The sequence below is a fragment of the Anopheles gambiae genome, chromosome 2 (genome assembly GCF_943734735.2).
Source record: "Anopheles gambiae chromosome 2, idAnoGambNW_F1_1, whole genome shotgun sequence".
NCBI lineage: Eukaryota > Metazoa > Arthropoda > Insecta > Diptera > Culicidae > Anopheles > Anopheles gambiae.
The window spans coordinates 76719220-76742322 of NC_064601.1; the positions used below are offsets into that span (position 1 = coordinate 76719220).

Below are 23103 nucleotides of genomic sequence, written 5' to 3' on the forward strand. Positions count from 1 at the left end.
ATGCCCGTCATGGGTTCAAGCCCAGAATGAACTGTCCCTCCGTACCAAGGATTGACTATCCGGCTACGTGGTAATGAATTAAGTTTCGAAAGCCTGTATAGACCGGCATGTCCGCGTAGGACGTTACGCCAAGTAGACGAAGAAGTAATATACATTTGATTTAACTTTTCTAAAACAAACACAATTGAATAAAAATCATGTCAAATAACAAGTAAATTTCTTCTGTTGTTTCTACGTGACAAGCTCAAAAATTCAAAACATTCTAGTTCCATGCAAAAAAAAAGAAATAAATTTAGTGGGTTGTTTATATCTCTAGACCATCTCTACTTTTTAATTCACAAGGCACAAGGCCACGAGAGTGACAAAATGCTGAAAAATTTTCCAAAAAGTGAACTTTTGTCACTTTTTTAGCTTTTGTCAAATTTCGTAACCTGGAGCAACCAGGAAATAAAGTCGATAAAAGATGACAAAAAGTAACGTTCGCAAAAAAGCGGTTTTTTGGCGCAGTTGTGACCCATTGCTATGGTAATATTTCTAAAATACATTTTTCTAATTGATTTATATACCAATTTAGTACATCTTAAACAAAATATCGATGATATTCAGAGGTTTGAGCTTTTTGTCGTTCAGTTGTAGATTTTTGACGTTGCCACGAGAAAAGCTCTTTTTTGCAGTTGGCAAGCAGTTTTGACAATGTTGAAATTTTTTTCAATATTTTGTCACCTCCGACTCAGTTGACTGAGTCCAGACTCAGTCAGAAAAAGACTACACATCGCCTACAACAACTATATGGACAGTCGTTTTTCGCGATTTGCGGAAAATCCATAAGAGATAGATATTAACAGTGAATGTATGAGTTGTGCAGAATACTATTTCACATCTTTGTATATTTTTTTCAAATTTTTTCAACACATTTTTGCACGACTTATGACGAAAAAACAAATTTATGGTCGTACCATAACTATAAAGACACTTCAAAAAACAAGTTTCATGTGCTAACTAACGCATTTAAAAATTGTTCAACAATTTAAATAACATATTCTACGAAGGTTTTAAGGAAATAAATTTTTGAACGATTTTTAAAAAGTATTTTTATAACTTATTTTAATGTTTTATAACCCAAGCGCCACAGATTAAGCTTAAACGTCTGGAAAATTGAATATCCATAGAAAAAAATGAAAGCTCCACAGCTTCATTGGTTTGATCAATAGATGGCGTATTAAAACTGATTATTATATTGCTATCCTTTTCTTGCAATGTGTTTCGACAAGTTTCATCTTATCATGACCTATATATAGCCTTCTAACTTTCTGAGCAAAAATCTATAATGAATGGTCGTGTGGTCAGATACGTGGGTATCAACACCAACGACCATTACTCAAATCTCACTTGCTTCAGTGCTGGTGATTCCCGTTGGAGTTTAGTATTTAAACAAACGTATCGCCGTTCTAGTTCTAGCGATGCATAACTTCAATGTGAAACCATACAACAGTACAGAGGAAATGAGAATGCTCTCCTCCAAGCGATGAAGCTCAACTGGTTGGGGTATCCCACCAACATAGAGCGCCACCAGCTTTTTCGCTATTTTTAGAATGCATGAGTCGTTTGCCGTCTGCTAAACGAAGTCTTTCTATATTCCGTTTAGGTAGAGTGCTTGAGTCGTTTAGAAGCCGTTTAGTGGTCGTTTAGTGGATTTGTGGCACTTGGGAAGTTTTATAAGAGTAATTATCAAAATATATTTTTTTCGAAAATCAAAAAATTTCAAAAAAAAAATGTTTTCGCCTGTAATAATTGTTTTGAACATTCAAACCAAAGTACAGTGGAGCGCCGTTTATCCGGGTACCTTTTATCCGGCTTTCCGTTTATCCGTGCTGTTGAGAAATGACAGTTCAATACAAAGGTGACATTGCGTTATGAGGAGGATATTTAAAAAAGCGGTTATAAGAGCACATTATCAAAACAAAAAACACTATAATTCATGGCAAATTTCAAATATTCTCATGTGAAAAACATAAAGTTAGTAAAAACTGGGTTATTTTTATCAAAAAATAGGAATTTTTTAAAGAACCAATCAGAAATTGGTGATAAAATATATCATTTGACTCATTATCCGTGTTATTCGCTTATCCGGTTGAGGTCAAGTCCCGAGAAACCCGGATAAACGGCGCTCCACTGTATGTAAAATATTGGCACGATATCGACCTCGTGTGGATTAGCCAAGCGAGTGTTGATAACAACAACGAGCTGTCAAGGACAGCTCGAATAGATGTAGCAAAAAACACCAGATGGCGCTGTTAGACAGACAAGGACAGAAGGATAACCCTTAAGGCGAAACAGCTAGCTTATCAAAAATAGGGCCAATTAGGGTAAAGTTCGGCAGCGGTCGCGAAACGGGGTCAAATGCGGTCAAGACCGATCAGCCCCAAACAGCCAGCTCGTACTTTAAAGCTGATTTAGGGCTGTTTAACGAAAAATCGTTCCTATGTCGTACTTTGTGGCTGATTAAGAGATAGACGGTACTTTACGGAACTATGGAGCTTTTTAACAGGCATATGGTACTCTTCGGAACTTTGCGGCTGATTAGCACTATGCGTAGGGTTCATGATGGAACTTGAAGGCTTGTTAAGAAAGGGTACTAAACTTGGTGGAACTTTATAGCTTTTTAATGCATGACATTGGTACAAGGTGGCTCTTGTCAAAGTGTCAAAGACGGACGCCGGCAATAATCTCATTGCTGCTGCACAAGTTAGATTCGTTAATTGAAGAATGAATATTGAGTGAAGTGATTGTGAATTATCAGTAAATTGTGTAAAATTTTGTGTAATCATCAATACAAAGGATTTAAAAATATACATATGTGTTTAAACGAAACAAATCTTGTTGTTTATTTCATCGATGACGCTTGCTTGAAAATAAAACACAAAGAAAAATAATCCCTGGCATCGTGGCATAAGGAAGCTGCTAAGGCGCTGTTTGAAAGAAGCACATAGAACTTTAATGCTGTTTATCTACTGCAAAAGGCGAATTAGAGCAGCGATCTTTAGCGTGCCAAAATGAGCTGCTTATGCAATTCTGGCTGTTTGGGGCTGTTCGGGAAATAGGCGCCATCGTTAGGCCAAGTTAGGCCAGTAGCAAATATTAAGCTAGAAAGGACAGACAAATTTTTAAACTGCGCAAATATATATAAACACAAAGCCAGTTCTAAAAACGTCTACCAAGCTACTCATAATAAATAGATAGCTACATCCGTAGCAACAAAAACGTTTTTCAAAAACTATTTTGAAATTGACATGAGAACCTTATCAATTTTGTGAACAACGGTTCAAAACTGATCCTACTATAAAGTGTCTTTTTAGTTATGGTATGACCATAAATTTGTTTTTTCGTCATAAGTCGTGCAAAAATGTGTTGAAAAAATTTGAAAAAATATACAAAGATGTGAAATAATATTCTGCACAACTCATACATTCACTGTTAATATCTATCTCTTATGAATTTTCTTATAGTTGTGGTAGGCGCTGTAGTGAGCTAGCCCGGACATGTGATGTCAATGCGGCCCACGATGACTTTTTAAATGGTTTAAAATGGTTAAAAACAAATATTAGAATTAATTTGACTTTTTTAAATGAAATTTTATCTTTTACTTTTCTTAGACGAAAATCAAGATTAAGTAATACGAACCTGTGCGAGTCTCGTTAGAGTCTTGTTATAAAAACGAGCTTTAACGTTTACCTATTAGTTCAAAGTAACGTGAAATGGCCCTCAACATAGTTATTTTCGAAGCAATGTGGCCAGTGAGCTGAAAAGTTTGGAGACCCCTGTTTTAGAGGGTTACACAGACGTTCAGAACAAACCAGCTTTACTGAGCTTACATTTTGTAGTTCCACACATAGAGCTCGTATACCACATGTATGGTTCGAGCTTAATATGTACATCCGTGTGTATGATTGAACGTCTCGCTTAGGATATCGCTCTTATAAAAAAGTAAATAATCGGTTATAAAATTATTACACGAAGGAGAATATTGTTCAAGGATTGATAAACAGGATGGGCAATTACAATAATGTAAGTTGTGTTGAAGCCGGTCTCATGGTACAGTCGTCAACTCGTACGACTTAACAACATGCCCGTCATGGGTTCAAGCCCCAAATACACCGTGCCGCCATACGTAAGACTGACTAAAACCTGCTATGGGGGGTAATCCAAGTCACTGAAAGCCAATCCTTCAAGTGGTACAGGCAGGCCTTTACCGACAACGGTTGTAGGGGCCAAAAGAAGAAGAAGAAGTTGTGTTTTAAGAGTTCTTCAACACACTCTAAAATTTCGGGCAAGAAATTGACAGATAGGAATTAAAAACTAACATAAATACAAAATCATACATTTACTGTTTCCGATGCAGTGACTCTTGTATAGTTTCGTAAATATCCTGAGTGGCTGAAATTCTGAAAGTATCTTCAATTGAACTACCTTTGGAAAAGGTAAGTGTAAGAAACAGTGTCTATTTAAAATTTCGCTTTTTGATTGAAAATTTGAGCTTTATGCTCGTATGTTTTGACAGAAAAATCCGAGATTTCAGTTGACAATTTAATTGAAATGGAATTTGATTAGACTCTTTTGTTCCGCTTTAAAATTGTTCAGGAATCATGCTGAAACTATTTTTTCTATGCGTAAGGTTGCCCTGGGGGTTTTTTGGTAATTTACAACACCACAACGTGAATAAACTAAACGTATGTAAACCAAAGATCGTTCTTTTTTTAAACTGAAAATGCTTACCAAACTGAGACAAAAAAGCAAACAAAAATAAACTATACGTGCATAACTGATCATAATTTAGAAAATTCTTCTGTATATTTTTAAAATTGATAACAAGAAACTTAATTGAGGTCGAAATAAAGTAATTCTGTTGTATAACATAACTTATGTATGCCCCGGTTTAGGTTTTCATGTCGTCTTTAGTAAAATTATGTTTGTTTTGCTACGATTTAAAATGTTTTATCTATTCTAAATTAGACAACTGTCTACATAACAGAGCCTTTTACAAGATGGTAAAGTATAATTGAACTGAACTCCTGATCATTTCAGAATTTAATACCTCTGCAATTAAACATAATTTAAAAGAAAGCAATTCATGTTGAACAATATCCAAAAATGATTCTGCTATTGAAAAACATATAGAAATAAAAATCTATTTTATAGAAAACGAGCTATTAAAGACCCTGACTCTAATTCCCTTCACCTAGCCTCTAATTGAGGTGTCTGTGATTAAGCCTTTACAGGCGTCCCCCGAGTTACGACCCCCTCGAGTTACGACGATTCGCAGATACGACGATTTTGATTTTGACAGTTAAAAGTTGTCATTGACAAGAAATTGATGTATTTTTTGAAATTCTGGGCTAATAACCGTTATACACACATTTCCAAAGATTCCACAACTACTCTATCTTGAATATCTATATTGTGTGCGTCTTTTAAAATATAATTATTACATTATCGAACATTCTTTTAAATAAAATACACGATATCATAGATTCCAACTCTTCAACTTCGGTTATAAACTTTATATTCATAGATATTCGACTTACGACTTTTTCGACTTACGCCTTGCTTTGGGACATTTTTTCGGTCCCAAATACAGTCGTATCTCGGGGGACACCTGTACTTAAAATGTTCTACTTAGGATTTGTAACACTCCCAAGCGATTAAGCCATCTATTTAGTTAGTTTTTGCTGTGAGAGGATGTTCCAAATGGAATCCGAACTGGTTTTATCGAATGTTTGTATTAGCAAAGATCAGAATCATGAGCACTGCCAAATGTGCAACAAATATGGGTCGATTTAGATTGCAACAGTTGTGTAAAAAACTCCATATAACATTATAAGGCCAGACTCTTTTAGTCAATCTGTGCTCTAAAGCACTTAGTAATATGACTTCTTGTAATATGAGAATTCTTGTAATATGAATATCCAACCGATTTTACACAGGCAAATATATCTACTACTTATGTACCGATTTGGTTTGGTTGAATGTACTGTCAAACCAACGCCCAAGAGATGGGCGAAGCAAAATGGAATTTGTGTAGCGCTGCATTTGCAACGTGTATGAGGCATCGAAACGAAACGAATTTACCATATCGAACATCTTGCACGCGGTGGAAAAATGATGCATTCACTAGCGGCCCCGGAGCTATTAGCGAGTACATTTTATGCGGTAACTGCTCAAATAGGCCCATCATACCCGGTAGCCATTTAATTCATTTCCTTGTTTTAATCTTCCCCCGATCGGGGCACACCAATGCTACGATTGCCCCACCGGCCGCCCTGCGATCATCGCTTCCCCCCTTTTCGGCTGCCTGGTGCCGCTGCTTGGGCCGCTGCTGAGCGAAAAGCGGCCGATGACGCGAAAGTAAGATCGGTCCGATTGACTTACCTCTTTATCATCCTGATTGTGCTGGTTGTTGTAGTACGTCTTGAGCGTCAGCTTGGTTCCGCACCGTTTGCACTTGAAGCAGCCGGAGTGGAAGAAAGTAAAATCTTTCAGCGGGCCCACCCTATCCACCTGGTAAACGATTTCGCTGCACCGGAGGCACGTTGATTCGTAGAAATTCGGTCGGTACATGATGCTGCCGTCGTTGGTGCTCCCTTGATGGATGAATTAATCCACCAGCGAACGGTCGCCTCGGTTCGATGTGCTCGGGTCGCGGAATGGGGCTTGCCGAGACTGCACTTGTTGGTGGTTGTTTGTTTGGCCGGACTTTTCTTGCCTGCTACACTCACTGACACTTTACTGTCTTGGAAGGCACAAACATCACATGTACACACACTCAATCACACACACTCACAAAAAGCGGTCGTCGGTGCACCAAATTTGATCTCACTCCTGCACCGCGAGCGAGCGTCTTTCTGTTTTTCCTTAATTCTTTATGGTTTTTGTTTTGTTCACTCACACGATCGTTGATCCACTTCTTACTTTTCCGGTGCAACCAAATACAGGAAGAAAACCGTCACCAAAAAAAACAAGAGGGGAAATTAACTTAAATTAAACAACAAGAAATTATGATCTATTTTCTTCTTCCTCGTTCCTCTCCGTCACAAGTTTGGCCTGTCGGCTGCCACAACGAAAGTGGAGTCAAAGCCACTTGTTTCGTACCCACTTTCGCGAAGTGATGGGATTTTAATCGCAACGGTCACTGATCCAACCGTCACCGTTAAAATCCGCAATGTTTCTTCGTCTATGTCTTTCGCTTTTTATTTGTACATTTTCCACCTTGGCCACACCTTCGCGCTCGATTGTTCTTGGGCGCGGAGAAGGCCTAGTTTTCGCGTATCTTTTTTTTTTGTCGACTCGATCAATAATTGGAAACACTTTGAATACTTTCGATCGGCAAATACCGAATTGCTGCAAGCTACGATAATGTTTTTTTCCGGTTTTGTGATGCACTTCACAGGTGCTCCAAAACCGCAACACCACTACAAACAAGGCAATTGCACTGCTACAACCGTTAATGCTATGCACACCGTGGTACGGATGATGATGGACGTTCTATCCATCGCACCATCCTCACCACCGGTGCACGGTGTTGTGCAGCACTACATAAATTATCCAATCTGCAGCACCACGCTGAAGATATCTGCTCATGCACGGAGCCGGGGGCAAGAAAAAGACGGCAGAAGACGCATTTTTTTGTTAGCTAGTCGTTGTTTTGGTTGCTGCTGCTGTGCGGTGGTTATGGTTGTGCAGTGTGCCGATCGCGGCACAATAGGGGCACGCGCAAGCCGTACTACACAGTTCTCCTCTTCTTGGATTTTCACGCTCTGGAAAACTCTAGCGCATTGCCGCCACCGTCCCCATCATCATCATCATCGTACGCGTTGATTCGGGAACTGATCCCGCCCGGAGGATCGTACCGAATCGAATCAATCTGTACACCCAACCACGCCCCTCCCCTCTCCAACCATCCCGCTTGGGCAGAGAGTCGATCGTTAGCGACGAAGATCGGATGTACGCAATTGCCGGGCACCGGGGTTTTTGGGAAAGCGAATCGGCGTAGAAAATGGCCACCCTTGTAGAGGCGGAATTATAGTAATACTGGCGGTGCGATTGCTTTTCCACCGAACGAGTGGACACATAAAAACACAAAGCTCAACGTTCGACATTCGCTCGGATCGTTTGCAGTGCAGCGATCGTAGTTTTGTGAATGCGAGGAAAGGGAATGCGCGAGCCGAAAGGGTTTTGTTAGCTAAGCCACGGAACTGGCGTTAGGATGATGGACAGTGGAGGGCCAGTGGATTGCAATATGTCCCAGCACTGTGTGATCGGGAAAGAAAAAGCCTAAAATTGAGGTGGAGAAATAGGAAATAAACAACGATCGGAGAGGAGAACGATTGAGCGATTAGCAGCACTACTGCCGGCTACACTGTCCGTTGTTGCAAGGGGGATTAGAGGAATTTTATGGACCTTCTCCTTTATGCTGGACATTATTTTCAATATTTCCGCTCTTCTCATCACGCCATTCAATGCACTTACTCGATACAGGGTACCACATAAACAGCCTCATGTTTAATACGCGCGCCGTTGCTTCTTTCTGCACGCTGTTTTTTGGGGGCTATGATGAGCACTGGAATTCGCGAATCTCGAGATTTCGCGAACCGTACCCTCTCCCCCGCTGGGCGCACATACAAGCAGTGATCGCAACCGACCGGACGTGACGGACCTGCGCCAGGTTGTGGCCGGCGAAAGAGAGCGAGAAATTGGGGAGGAAGTTAATTTAAAGTTTCACTTTAAATCGTGTCACACAAGCGGCAGGGTATTGCTGTTTTTTTTTTTCATTAAAAAGCGGTTAGTTTTATGCTTTCGTACACTTTCTCACACACTGCACCCCAGGTACGGTCAACGCACTACCTCCTTCCCCGCACACGCTGTTCACACTCCACGGATTTGCTAGCAGCAGATCGCGGTTCGGGTGGCCAGTTACAGATTTTTTGGGCGCTGGCGCTAGATGATTCCACCACCGATTTCGGTCCGCCAGAGCGGACAGGTCCGAACTTCTCGAAGCTGCCGTTTTATTACACCCCGCCGTCTCACTTTTCTCGCTCTCTTTTTTTCACTTTCGCACGTACTTTCTTTCCCTTTCGCTCGCGCGATCGTGGCTCGGGTTTGGCTCGGCCGTTCGCGGCGGGTTTTGTTCGATACTACTTGTTGCTGCGGTACATAATGATTGAAAAACTCGTTTCACTCCATTCCATTTTTCCGCCGGAGCGCTGGAGCCGGAGCAACAGTTTCTTCGCGAAAAGCAACCCCTCCCAGCCCACCCCAACCCAACACGGTCGAACGGGACTGCTCGGGAGGGCTGCTCGCGGTGGCAGAGCGGCGTCCCACGGGCACTGGACACACTCTGTGGCAAGTGGGCACAAATAAGCGGCGTGTATGTGTGTGTGTGTAAGCGTAAGCGTGTTGTATGTGTGCGCACGTGCACAAGCAGTGCCAGAACATGTATGGCTATTCTGGGGCTTGTGTGGAGCTTCGAACGGTCGGAGCACCGAGCTGTGTGCTTGATTCGGATGACGCTACGCGACTACTACTGGCCGAGCTTTCTGCACACGCTGCTCCAACCCTTTGGGCGGATCACTCCCCGTTTAGCTTTTTCTTGTACTGCCGTTTGCTCGCTGGCACAGCTAGCTTCCATTGAACGCACTCTCGCACAGCTCCAGCGAACCGAATGCCGGGGTGGAATGCCTTTCTCTGTGCCTTTCGCTCCGTCCGGAGCTCTCCGCGCTTACGAGTTGGGATGTTCGCATTAATTTATCACTCCCTGTTTCGGGCGGCCCTTTTCTCTCGGCTGCCTGTGTGTGCCCGAATGGAGAAAGTTTAGCTGCACCGGTTGTCTCTCTTTCTTCGCATAGCTCGGGGTTTGCTTTTTTACCCCTTTCGATCTCCCCACTTGTGCAATACCCACTTGTCGGGCGAGCAAACCCTGGTGTTGCGTGAACTCTGACACCCTTTTTGCTTGAATGTGCCGTCTTTCTTTACCTTTGTTACATTTTTATTGCAATTAAAAGAATTCGCTGCAAATTTCATGCCCATATAGCTACATCCGCTCTATGTATTGTTCAATTAACAGCGGATGGCCGGCAAATCTGTCCATCATATCACCAGCGAATGAACGCATGGAAAGTAAGAGTTGTCTTCCGCAAATACCGAGGAAGGCCATCGCACCATTCCGGTGATCCTCATGCCCCCCTTCCCCAAGAAGCGACTGGTTCTGCGCCATTCCATTTTCGATGCGTCCACCAAGAAACCAAGAAACAGGAAGCATTGCCATGCAACTGTGACGTACTTTCCCAGGCCCAAACAACCGTTAGCTGCATACCGGCTGTGAGTGGTAGGTTCACATTTTGACCACTTGACACGTGTGGCAGCCCCCCCCCCCCCTTTGTGGCGGTAACGAGTTTGGTCAGTTCGGGTGTCGATCATTCGCTTGCGGGGAATGATGATTGTTAATAGATTTCGATTATCGTGTCTCGATAGGTGATCACGTAGACATATTTTTTTCAACCATTAACCGATTACAGCCATTCGACTGCAAGCCTTTTGTGCAATTTTGGGGTGTGAAATAGGAAATTCATTTGAATTATCGAAAGATTTATTTCAATTAACGTCTGTGAAGCAGCTTTGATTACATAAAGAAGGAGCCAAAAAGCATCCAACAAATCTGGCAATAATACCTGATTTGTACCTGACATAAATAAATAATTTATGCGTGATACAAACTATACTCTATATACTTTTAAAGAGTGCGAGCTCCAGGATAAAGTGTTTTGAGCCTCATGAACTGCAAAACTGATTTATGTTATAGGTCAGCGATCGGCACCCAAGCGAAATTTTTCGGGGATAATGAACACAAACTCATGCCATATCTTTCTATTCATTAGCCCTACTCTCTCACACGCATCGATGAACTTTTACACATCTCTTTGTTCATTTAAAGGGTTTAAAACTGATAGATAACGATTCATGTTCATGAAGTAGTTATGGTCAAATGGTAAGGGTGTAATATTTGCACCATGGTCGACCTGAGTTCAATTCCATTTTCATTGATGAGTTAAAGTTTTCTTTTATTTTTAAAACAGCTCCAATAACTTCAGATCCCTTTACCCATTGTTAGAAATGTGTGTTCAAAAGTTAATCTGTTATTTTTATTGTTTTATTTATTTCTTTTAATTCATTTAGTAACAGTACCCCTTCATACAAAACTAGCAAATAGCACGATACAGGGTTTTCAATGATATTATTGACATGTTCAGCGAGTTGTTGATTCGTTCGGGCATATAATTGACACTTTCAGCGAGATATTGAATTGTTTGTAAGCAGGCGTTGACAAGTTCAGCAATTCTGTAGTGTTGTCATTTGTTTTGTTTACACACTGTGCCACAGGGTTCAATTTTTCATTCTGAAAAGTTCTAAAAGTAGCTAATAATCAGTCCCCAAGCTGCTTAATACATGAATTAGTTAAAACAAACATATTTTTACGAAACCCGTTTGTTTACCTTCTGATGAGAATGATGCAAGCTGCATTCCAAAGGGTACGAGAGTGACAGCTCTATAGTATCGCCGAACTTTTCAACGCCTGCTTCCGAACAATTCAATATCTCGCTAAAAGTGTCAATTATATGCCCGAACGAATCAACAACTCGCTGAACACGTCAATAATATCATTGAAAACCCTGTAATGAATAATAATATGGTGGCGCAACTGGCAAAGTGATTCGAAGTAGAACTAGCGATGTGGTTGGTAGCATCAAGGATGAAGCATGAGCGTGAATTGGAACATAAGGGGAGGGAGTGAATTCAAATGTTAATTTCTATTTTAAGCTCTTTTTTGCATGGGTTCATCCTTCACGTTTGTTCACTATCCCCGAAAATGATCTGTATTTCGCTGGTCTTTTCGGGGATAATTCGTTAACGAATTATCCCCGAAAAGACCAGCGAAAACCAGCGTGGTCGGGAGCTTGGGCATAGTGCAGCTCGCGACTGGCATGAGGCTCTTTGATTTCGAGATGGCGGCACGTTTGTATATTTCATTGAAATTTCACACATTTTTATTCTTGGCTTATCTATTTGGCTCTTCACATGGAACTCTACGAACATTTGTATAGAATTTGGCTCTTTCGGTCGCATAGTTTCCCCATCCCTGTTATAGGTTGATCACATAAAAATGATTACTTGTTTAAACGTATCATCGACATTTCGTTCGATAAGTTTCAGCTGTCCGATTATTGTGTGTTTCCAAAACTTTTTGTATCTAAAGTTTTTGATTTACATTAAAAATAATATACAAATTAAAATAATATACAGTGACATGTGAAGTTAATGAGTGTACTAAAACACATGTCCTTTGAAGATGCGTAACAGTCTTAAATATGTAAAAGCTTTAAAACGTTATGAATACGTTTATAAGACTGTCTGTTAAAACTAAAATTGGAGTTTTGATGGCTGGCTTTAAACAACCTTCAAGCGTATTCTTAAGCACGTTTTGAAACTTATTATTTGAGATCATGGTATCAAAATCAATTGATTTTATTAAATGCAAACTAAGTCTTGTTTGAATGGAACATAGAACAGATTATACCAGGCAGTACCTTAGTACCGCTATTAACAAAAAGCTTGCTAAATCCTAGTATTTATAATTTTCGCGTAAGTTGTATTTCGTGGTATCCAGTCATAATATATAAAATTTTCTTTTCCTTTGCTTGCAGTGTGTAGATTTATCCTCTGCATAGATTATTTGATATGATTCCGAGATTCACAAAAAAAAAATCTGCACAAGTGCTTCCCAAAGCTATGTGCTGCTATACCTTAACCACACATATTGCACTACAAATCTTTTGAACATGTGATCAGGGAAGTCCTTTTGATCCGAAGCCAATGGAATCCATTTTTATTGATATAATTATTGATTTGTGTCAGCCATGATGATATTTTAATAAACAAATTCATAGTTTACATGAGAAATACATAAAAAAGGAAATTGTGGGTGTTTGAAACAAATCTATATTTTGTAAATAAAATGTTTCTTTAAAGTAAAAAATTGCATAATATTGACAAAACGTTATGCTTCAAATTACGGACAGCTTCAAATTTGGACATTCGAGATGTTTTTATTCAATTTCTTCATATCCAGTTCCTGTTCATGTCGATTTTTAATTTTTGATAATTGCCATGAAGATTATTAATGAAATTTTGAGGCTGTCCGGAATATGAATCAAAATGTCCGTAAACATGAGCTCGAAACTGCCCGGAATATGAATCCAAATATCGTTTCAGTTTCATGAGTTTTTGAAAAATGAGTTATGCTTGGGTATGACGAATTAAATATGAATTAGCTTCATACCCAAGCATAACTCATTTAATATTTAATATTAATATTTTACATTAAATTAAATTTGGATTAAATATTTCGCCAGTGAAATTTTCTCGGCATGTATTTCCACTCATACGCGAGCGATTTCATCAGAAAAAAATATCAAGACAACATTTGCCAAATAGTTCTCATCCATTATTATGACTTCATATTCATTACTTCATTGCTGTTTCAAGAACATATCTATAGCAATAAGCTGTAATTTTGATAATTCATTGGCGTTTCACATCTTAGAGGTCTAGAAATGGTTTTAACTAGTACGTTTAACAGAGTGCTGTAGATGGGCCCTTTCAGTCTTAAGAGTCATAACATAAGAAATAGTCTTTCCAACAATATTTCGCCGCTCGACACCACATTAAGTAATCCGTAATCTGAATTAGCAAAGAGTGTAGTGTAATTTGCGTTAAGTATAAAATATAATTGTAACAATATAGAGGTACCGAGTTTAGCAGAGCATGAGATAGCTATAGTTCGGTGCATTTGTATGCAGTAAGGTGGTATGTATTTCTATTTAATTTGTGCCAGGCTCGTTAGGTACAATTCCCACATCTTGAACCAATTGGCTTAAATATCAACAGTATTTCCATCGGCGTCAGTAATCAATGCATGAGCTAAAACAAAATGCGATCGTCACCCAGTTGTAGCAGTTATTGGGGTGGCGGGTGTGATGAATGAACCCCTCCACCAAACCCAAAGTTTACCAACATCTCAGGTTGCACAATAGATAGAGATAGAGAAGAAGAAAAACAAACAAGTTGTGCCACGCAAACAATGCAAGCGCAACGCCGAAATGGAAAGAGTCAAAGAAAGGGACGGCGAGAAAATCAGTGCAGCAGTGAAGTTTTAGTTTTAGTGGGCATCGCGGTTTTATCTTCACTAATCATTTTACGCGCAGATGATTTTTATTGACCAGTGGCCATCATCCCACTAACGTGGGTACACGCCGGCCGTGGTTGCTGTAAATTTCCAAACGCCGCTATCAGATCTGTGCAGCCGAGCAGCCCGCAATCGTAATTGCTTTGCAAAACGTTGCAATATTACGGCAGCCGGCTGCTGATGATGATGAGCCTGATGGTGGCAATAATCGGGTTGTTATTGGGCCTGGTGATAATAGGCGTGCGCCGATAACAGCGTGTCAATAAAACCATTTTAGAGCGTTTGAAGCGGTGCGTAATTTGACCGCAAGTTTGCACAATCGAACCACATCGAGCCCATCAGAGCTCGGTGGCCGGGAAAACGAACCCACCAATCAACGAGCGACCGATGGTCAATTCGTTTGCGTCGGAGGACGGTGCGGGATGGTGCGGGATTACATTACAAATACCGCGAAAAGAAAAAGAAATCACATCGTACATCGCTGCAAAATAGTTTCGATCATTCTCACTTTCGTTTGCATTGGTGGCCGCGGGGTTCGTTGGCCAGTGGTGGTCGCGCCCGCTAATCGAGCGTTGGAAAATGTTAATCAACTCGCGCGAACGACCACCAGTTCGGCCGATCGCCAAGCGAGAGTGGAAAGAAACGGCTTTTCAACCGGGCTGAAAGGGGATGTATTTTTGTAAGGTGAATAAAATCGAATCTTGCATGATGGGTTTGCCAAAAAAAATACAGCGCATACACATACCCATTCGCTGCGTACACAAAAACCAGACGCGCAAATAACAGGAATCATCGCTTTCACCTACGCCGTCGATTTGGCTTGAAATTGAATCCGCCAATCGATAGCGACCGTAAGAAACGCGCGTGTCATAGTGTTTTACCTCCCCTTCCCTCCCGCATTCCCTCCTCACCCCTGCCAAGGTATCCTAGGGGTGGGTATGTAAACGAAGCATTATCAGGCGCAATTTCGTGGGCTTCACAGTACGGTACCGGTACGGTTTTTGCTATGCCAATAACCATGTCCGTTTCCATTCGAATGGTTGGAATGGCGCGCGGTGAAGGTGCTGTCTATTTGGTGAAGTTCAAAAACAAGCTTTGCACCGAAGTGAACGTGATGCACCTTGAAACGCACGGAAGTTGATGGGCGCATTACGAAACCGTGATCGATAAGGTACGATGGTGTATGGTGCGTCGATCGGATTGCTTTTTCTTGCATTTGTGTTTGCACGAGCAAATGGGTGTGTTGATCAAGGCCACGCTTTATCGTGGCAATGAATTTGAAAATTAGCTGAATGCACACTGTACGGGGAAATTTAATTTAAATTAGAAATCCTGAAGGTTGATCTAATTTCCAAAGCATTTTTGTAATTATCTCATTTGTTTCACTTTTAGTAGCATTTTTAAAAAAGTACTAGGACCAGGAAGAAGATTTAGGTCAAAATGAAATTAATAACAAACAGAGGCTAAATCCATCAATGATGATGATGATGATGATGATGTTGCACCCGTTCTCCTGCATAGGGTCGAGATGGACGAGATTTTCGTGGGATTATATAGATATTTGGAGTATTATCATTGAAAGATTAAATGTCTGGGGACTTAATTCTGACTAGTGCCTCAAGCTATCGATAAGCTCACAGTACACCAATAATGGAATAACATTCAAATTTAGCTACATTTAAGTACATTATCCTTATCTTTTTTTGAAAATGTTATAATGTGTTTGCCAGTTAGTTTAAATATTAACGCAACCAAACAAAATTTTCGAAATATGGTATGAGTCTAAGATATTCTGGTGTGTATCTAAGTTTTCGCATTAAATTTTGTGTGTTATTTGTTTATTGTAAGGCAGTGATTAGTTCTCTCTAACCTTTTAAGTGGACCCACATTTATTGAGGGGACTTATATTTTTATCCCCTCATTACTGCAGCTCATAGAAAATACATTGTTTGTTTATCCTACAAATTCATTTAAATTGAGAAAAAAACAAGAATCTTTCAATTTCACATCAACATTTCCAAAACATGCAATCAAACAGTTGACATACATATTCATTCTCATCCTATTTTTTATTTTTCTTGAAAAACTGAACACTTTCAAAATTTTCGACTAAAATTATTTGTACTGGTTTTTAGACTTCGTCTAAAGCTTCTTTATCAAATTTGTTTGAATATTTTGCTATACGTGTCTGTTGTATGTATTTTTCTTACTGTGGACAACACAATCAGTACAATATGTCCATGTAATGTAATATAAATAGCTTTTCTTTAAAAAAAATCAATTATTTAGCGGATCACGTCTAATTTAACCACTGTTACAAAGAACTATTTTGCGATGTGAGCCATCTTCTATGGTCCTGCGTGGAGTACGAAACTGCGAAACCCAATAAGCTCCCTAGTACACCTATACGTGACATGTTTGCCTGCAGGGATCTGATCTTTATGAGGCTTATTTACGGTTTCGCTAAAACAACGATCTTATCCTATGACTCCCATCCTTACTTCACTTTTTCCCCATCCTCCCATTCCCAACGTTAACAACATTAATTTTGTAAATGTTTAGTTGATATGCCCAAAAACAGTCCAACGCAGACTTGGTCGGTAAAATGCATCCAGAGCATCAACATCGCCGCAAAAGGAAGACAGAATGCCTTATTGAAGTGGAATACTTTGTGTATTGTATAGAATACAATACAGTATGTGTTGTTTCAGGTACAGCCAGTTCAGGAAGTTCAGGAAGTCTTCTAATAAGTCTAGTAAGTCTAATTCAGGAAGTAATGCGTCAAAATGAGCAAAAGGCAAGGTGATGACGCTAAATTTATTCGACGTGATGCTGTCGTCAAAACACCTCCCATTTAACATAACTCCATAGCATTCGAAGGAAGCCAACTCCATAGACCTGAACCTAATCCATCGCTACAAAAGACAAAATACACCAGAAACCAAACGATGTACATTCACGAAGATCACTGTATCAAGAACATCACCATCACCAAGCGAATAATATAACAATTATTATTATAATACAACCGAGTATGCCTGGTATGAGGTAAATCAAAAAGAGGGAAATATCTTGAGAAGAATATTAGCCATTAGCACAAGAAGTGTCAACAGTACGGCTAGTAAAACGCCGTTAGCGGAACTTGGGGCAAGTGTGCCACCTTAAGCATTTCAAGTTATAACTCACTAAAACGTGTTTTTCAAAAGCCGATTTAAATCTCATAACCATTTTACATCTATTTCCTCACTTATAAATGAGTTTCGCTTGAAAAAAGTGCAAATAAAACAGTTTTTGAAGCGTTTTAAAAAGGGTCCAAAAAGACGTTGTTTTTTGGGCTATGGGGCAAGAGTGCCACTCGTATGGGGCAAGACGGCCACCTGGTTAAAATAACCGTATTTCTTAGATAATAGGAAATAATTACGTTTGTACCACTAGTGTATGTATTCCTACATGTATTTAGTCACCAATGAACCCTTTTTGACCACCAACTGTACCACAATATGGTTTGTTACTGTTCTGTTTTTCTGGCGTGGAATCCGCTCACAATAGCGCACCATTCCGCAGCACGCTACAACAATGTTTACATTTTTGACAGCTCTCGCCTATGAAAGATGGTGGCACACTTGCCCCAAACAGAGATGGCACACTTGCCCCAAAAGTTGTAACTTTTTTGAAATTGAATTTTTCAGTTACAAAAAGAAAGTTTTTTTCAACTAACCCCACAAAAAATTTTACGTTTTCTCAGCTATACGGTGGTGTAAATATTTTCTCGGTTGATTGTTCGCATGATTTTTGAGAGCTTATTTGATTGGATTAAAAAATTATAATATTCTGCTCAATTTTGAAACTCAACATAAATCAGTTCAAAACAATTGGAAATATCGATTGATCTATATGAAATTTGGCTCAGTATACCCAGTCATTGGAAAGCAACCAACTGTATACAAAATTGATCATTAAACTAAAGTTTTCAAGGAAAAATGCTTGGTGGCACTCTTGCCCCGTATGGCACACTTGCCCCAAATTCCGCTACAATCAATTCATACTGTAATCCTCAATTCACCATGAAAGTTAACTTTAGATGATCAAGCAAATAAGCGCATATCTTTCCAAGTAATCATGGTTGATTAGTAAAGGTTTTTTCCAAACATGTGTTAATAAATATAAGGAACTGCCTTACGATGGATACTTATGTCAATTATCTATGAAAAGGACATTACAACATTAAAAACATACTGTGCAAAGTAAATTTTGAGCGAGAAAACAGACGGCATCCAATGCAGCAGCGCTATCCCCACCGCTTGCGATACCGTATTTAACATGTCTTCATTCACGAACCAGCACCCAAGGTAGAGTTCACCACCGGCGGACCGGAATTAAGAACCATTGCCATCCTGGTGTTACGGATGCTTTTTTAGCCACCCCCTCAGTGGCGTCTATGTTTGGAGTGGATGTCCGGATTCCAATGAATTATACGATCGCACCGTCACCGTAATCGTCATCGCCACCGCACAAGAAAGCAGAGGCGTATGTGGTTAGAACACCGTCAATAAACATCACCGACGGAGTACGATGCTAACCAACAAAAAAAATGCGACCAGCAGAACAGATGTGGAGCCTGAGTGCGCAAAGGGTGAATGAAAGCTGAGTGGAAAAAGGAAACACATACACACCGCCCATGCCTGAACGCAAATCTTGTGCCGCCAAAGAAACGCCAGCACACGGAGGTCCACGGCCATTGCCATGGTTGAGAGAACGGCTCGCCAATGGCAAAGACATACGGCGGATCATGTGTGACAGAACCGCCGCCATCGTCGATGTCGTCGACGTCATCGTCGTCACCGAGTCGATAGAGGTTGTTTCTATTCATTCATCTTTTCTCGCAACAATGCAACGCAGCTTATTGGTTCCGAAAGTGGACAGGAAACACAACCGAGGCCTTTAGTGTCGCACGAGAATATAAACACACACACGCACACACCCACTAATCAGTGAATGCAATTAAAAATGTATTATATTCCGGTACCGGGTGGACGGAATAGCTCGAAGGAATTTGCTGTCACGAGCTAGGTGCAAGGCAAAGTGAACCTTTTTCCATTCCTTCGTTGCCTTAATTTAGAGGTCACTGTACACAGGAATGCAATCGATAGAAAGGCGTTTCGCAATTTCGATGTTGCAGATACCGAAGATGTTTATCACTCATTCGCCCCTGCGTTCCAGTGTGTAATGATCGGTGGCATTGAAACCAAACCGCGTGCATGGGCAACAATCGGAAGGAAACATATGTTTTTGAGTGTGTGTGTGTGTGTGTGTGTGTGTGTGTGTGTGTGTGTGTGGTTGCTTTCCGCACGAGCAAATTCGCGCAACACCCGGCAATGGCAATATATTTCGCTGATCACTGAACTAAATCGATTAAGCTACGGGTGGTTTGTTACTCCCTTTTTACGCTCCTCTCAAATCGATTCAATTTGTGCGTGCGTTTTCGGCGAACAAAAGCAACAATAACAAAAAAAACTGTTAAAACACAGGCACAAGGCTGATGGCCCTGCGAGAAATGCGTGAGTGAGATCGTTTTGTACGATTTTTACATTGCTGTGCCTGGGCTGGCCCCGATTCCCCGATACGACAAACTTGTGTGACGATCGTTAAGAGGTGTTTGATGAAGCACAGCATATTTTTGGATCAATATTTGTCCACGCACACGCACGTAAGGCACGGTACGCGGTGGTACGCGGGGGTGTATGAATTTTGAAATGATTTCTTATTTCCTTTTATGCTATAGGCGTGCTCATGCGATACACGGTGGGCTGTGTTTTATTTCACAGCTTAACGGTGCGCTGTAAAAGCATCGATCGTGTGACAATCTTGTGGGTAATTTATTCATTTTTTGTCGTTAGACGGCATTATGGAAAGGTATCGGCAGTGATCCAGATGGTTTCCTGTCAAAACTTTCAATTTAACCGCTGCACAGCACTGTGTGATGAGGCTTCCCATACAATACTTTTTATCATTTTGCTAAATATTAATGTCGTACGAGCTGCGTTCACACATTGCCGAATTGGTTAAAATGCTAACAATGCGTACGAAGGGGTTTGTCTAACAACCTTAAAACTCGTTTTCTTAACAGCGTGTAAAGCGGTGCATAACCATTTCTTTACTTTTGTTTTGCCTTCGCTTCCCAAAATTACGCACCATAATAAGCGGTATGTCTCAATCGCATGCACCGGCCGAGCGTGTGCCCTTATTACCACATAACCATAATTTCCCTCCAACAGGCAACATCAGCAAACGTCCAACAACAGTCTTGCCATCGACCATCGGAGAGCAAAGCGGCCTAGCAACACACCATAGATGCTAGAGAAATGAAGGAGAAGCCGAAGAAGAAACCACACATTGCAGTGCACCGTATCTACCAGCATCGAAGTCGCTCTTGAACCTTGCGGCAGCGCTACGACAGCATTCCCGGGCTCTTTTGCGGGGTTCGTCGCCTGCTGCCGTCTTGCAGTCTTTCGTTCGTAGCCGTTCCAGGGGTCATCATGAGCGAAACCGGTGCACAAACACCGGGATTGCGCAGAACGAAATAGTTTTCAAACGCCACCACCGTCATCATCATCATCGTGCTTCCCAAAAGAGGTACGGATTTTTCATTTTCACAACAAACCCAAAGTTTCCATTGTGCGGTACTATTGTGGCGATTGTTGCCGCTCACTCACTCACGCTCATTTTGCGCTCATACCGCGCCTGCTCGTTCCCTGTCCCTGTTCAACCTGTGAGCATTAGCATTTTTCTCACCTGCTTGCAGAGGCTTTTGTCTGCGGTAACCTCAAAATAAAAGCTAAACAGCGGGAAAACTCGTAGAGGAAAAACAAGTCAACAACCATTCAGCGTGGAGAGAAGAGTAGAGGCTCAGCGGCACATGGGCCAAAAGGCGATCGATGGATTTTTCATTCCTTCTCTCTCTCCCTTTCTCTCTCTCTCTTTTTACTCTCTCTCTCTCTCTTTCATTCCTATTCGTCAGCACTACACAGATAAACAGACACACAGTTACATCTCCCGTGCCAGGCAAAACGCAAAACTCACACACACACAGATACACGAAAACACGGCGCAGCTCACAATTACACTCAACCTGGTGTTGATTCACAGTCGCAATAAGCGATCTCGTCCGCAAGGGAATGTGTGATGATGACGACGATGATGATCATGATGATGATGTTGTTCTGTGTATTATATTGCTTTCTCTGTGAAGATTTTCTACTCCATGAGAGCAATTTCTACCACTGTCACGCAGATGAGCTCCTCTGGATGATTGATTTTCGCTTTGCAGATGATCTCATCCTCCCGATCTACCCCCTGTGTGGCAGATCATCTTCCGAGTGTTTCTGAGGTACGTTCGAGATTCGAGCATGCATTTGCACCATTTGAGCCTGACTGTTTGTTGAGCTAGTGGAGGGGAACAAATGCGCCCAGCTCCACCGGTACGATTTCCTTAACATACACTGTTTGCGCATACAAACACCATGACAAAGTCTGATGAAGAATGCTGTACAATAATTTTGTGTGTTCGTTTTGTATTGTTTTCAGCGACGAGGTAAAAATATCAAATACAGTATTTCATTCCTTTCACAGTCACACTCCTTTCCTACCACCCAGCTATGGGTAGCAAACACATTGAAAGCTTTTCTCGATCACGCACGTACGATGATGTAACGAAGATGTTCAAAGATCAAGTACAAAAGGGGACTGAACGCGTTGTATCGCAGTCTTTTAATCATCTTTTTCTTTCTTTTACACCAACTGTCACCGTCCCCCCAAAACGAATACCTTCATTATCCACCGTTATTGTTTCGGGTTGGTGCGAAAAAAAGCGATGCGATTCACTGATGAAGAACTAGGCCGAAAACAAAACGACGTTTGAACTTTGCTGGATCGTGTGGTGGTAGCAAATAAAAAAAAAATACACACACAAAACCTACCCCAAGACACTGCCTCTTTCATTTGCTGACACTTGGATAGAGTGTCTAATTAGCTTTTCTCCTATATCTGCTGCTGCTGCTGCTGCTGCTGCTGCTATTACTGCTGCTGTTCCGGTCCTATAATCGGTGGCACCGCCAACCAGCTTTTGGTTCCGCTTTGGCGTTTATTTGTTGCACTGCTGCACGAACACGGCTAAACGAAGGCACGGAACGAACAGAACCAATTTCCGCAAACAGCCATAGCACCCCTTTCTCGGTAAAAGAACTCTTCCTTCCGAACATGCAGCGACGAAACAGAGGGTTCGAAGTAATGGCGAAACAACATTTTTGCACAAACAACAACAACAACAAGAACAATAACAACTACTACAACAAAATAAAGCACATCTTCATGTAACACCACACACCCAGCACACACTCACAGCCAATCTTGCTACACTCTGTTCATTCACATACAGACAGTCTGCTTTCTCACCAGGGCAGAACGTACATTCGAATCTCTCATCCACAGCAACTTCCATCCGACGCGTGTACTCGCTGGAAACTGATCTACGACTGAGTTAAAGCTTCACCTCAACTATAAACAGTTCACTGTACGCAATCCGACGACGACCGCCGGCGTTACTCTTGTTTTCGTGGTACTGCTCCGCGATCTATCTCGCGGGAGTCAAGCACCATGAAAGCTCATTTTAGACCCGTCACGATCAAAAGAGAATCGCGGAAGCGCGCACGGTCAGAGATAAACGGGAGAGAAGAGATCGGGAGCGTGAGGCTGGTTTCGGCCGATCAATGTGATCATCCCCGCCTCGAGCACTATGCACGGTGGAATGTCAC

General features: G+C 41.1%; 1 protein-coding gene across 8 annotated transcripts in view; it reads right to left on the reverse strand.

Annotated features, from left to right (window-relative positions):
* LOC1275845 (hillarin) overlaps positions 1-22877 on the reverse strand; it is a 32028-nt gene extending 9151 nt beyond the window's left edge. For 2 of the 8 annotated variants that reach the window (XM_061642593.1, XM_061642586.1), the window contains exons 1-2: positions 8524-8841; positions 6427-6965 (exon numbers count right to left, since the gene is read on the reverse strand). In XM_061642593.1, the coding sequence (XP_061498577.1) occupies positions 6427-6615 (189 nt within the window). In that variant the 5' untranslated portion in view covers positions 6616-6965; positions 8524-8841. Of the gene's footprint in view, positions 1-6426; positions 6966-8523; positions 8842-9116; positions 9268-22691 lie in introns of those variants that run through there. The other 6 variants (XM_061642588.1, XM_061642587.1, XM_061642590.1 and 3 more) reach the window with 6 other exon arrangements.
* Positions 22878-23103: the final 226 nt, after the last annotated feature.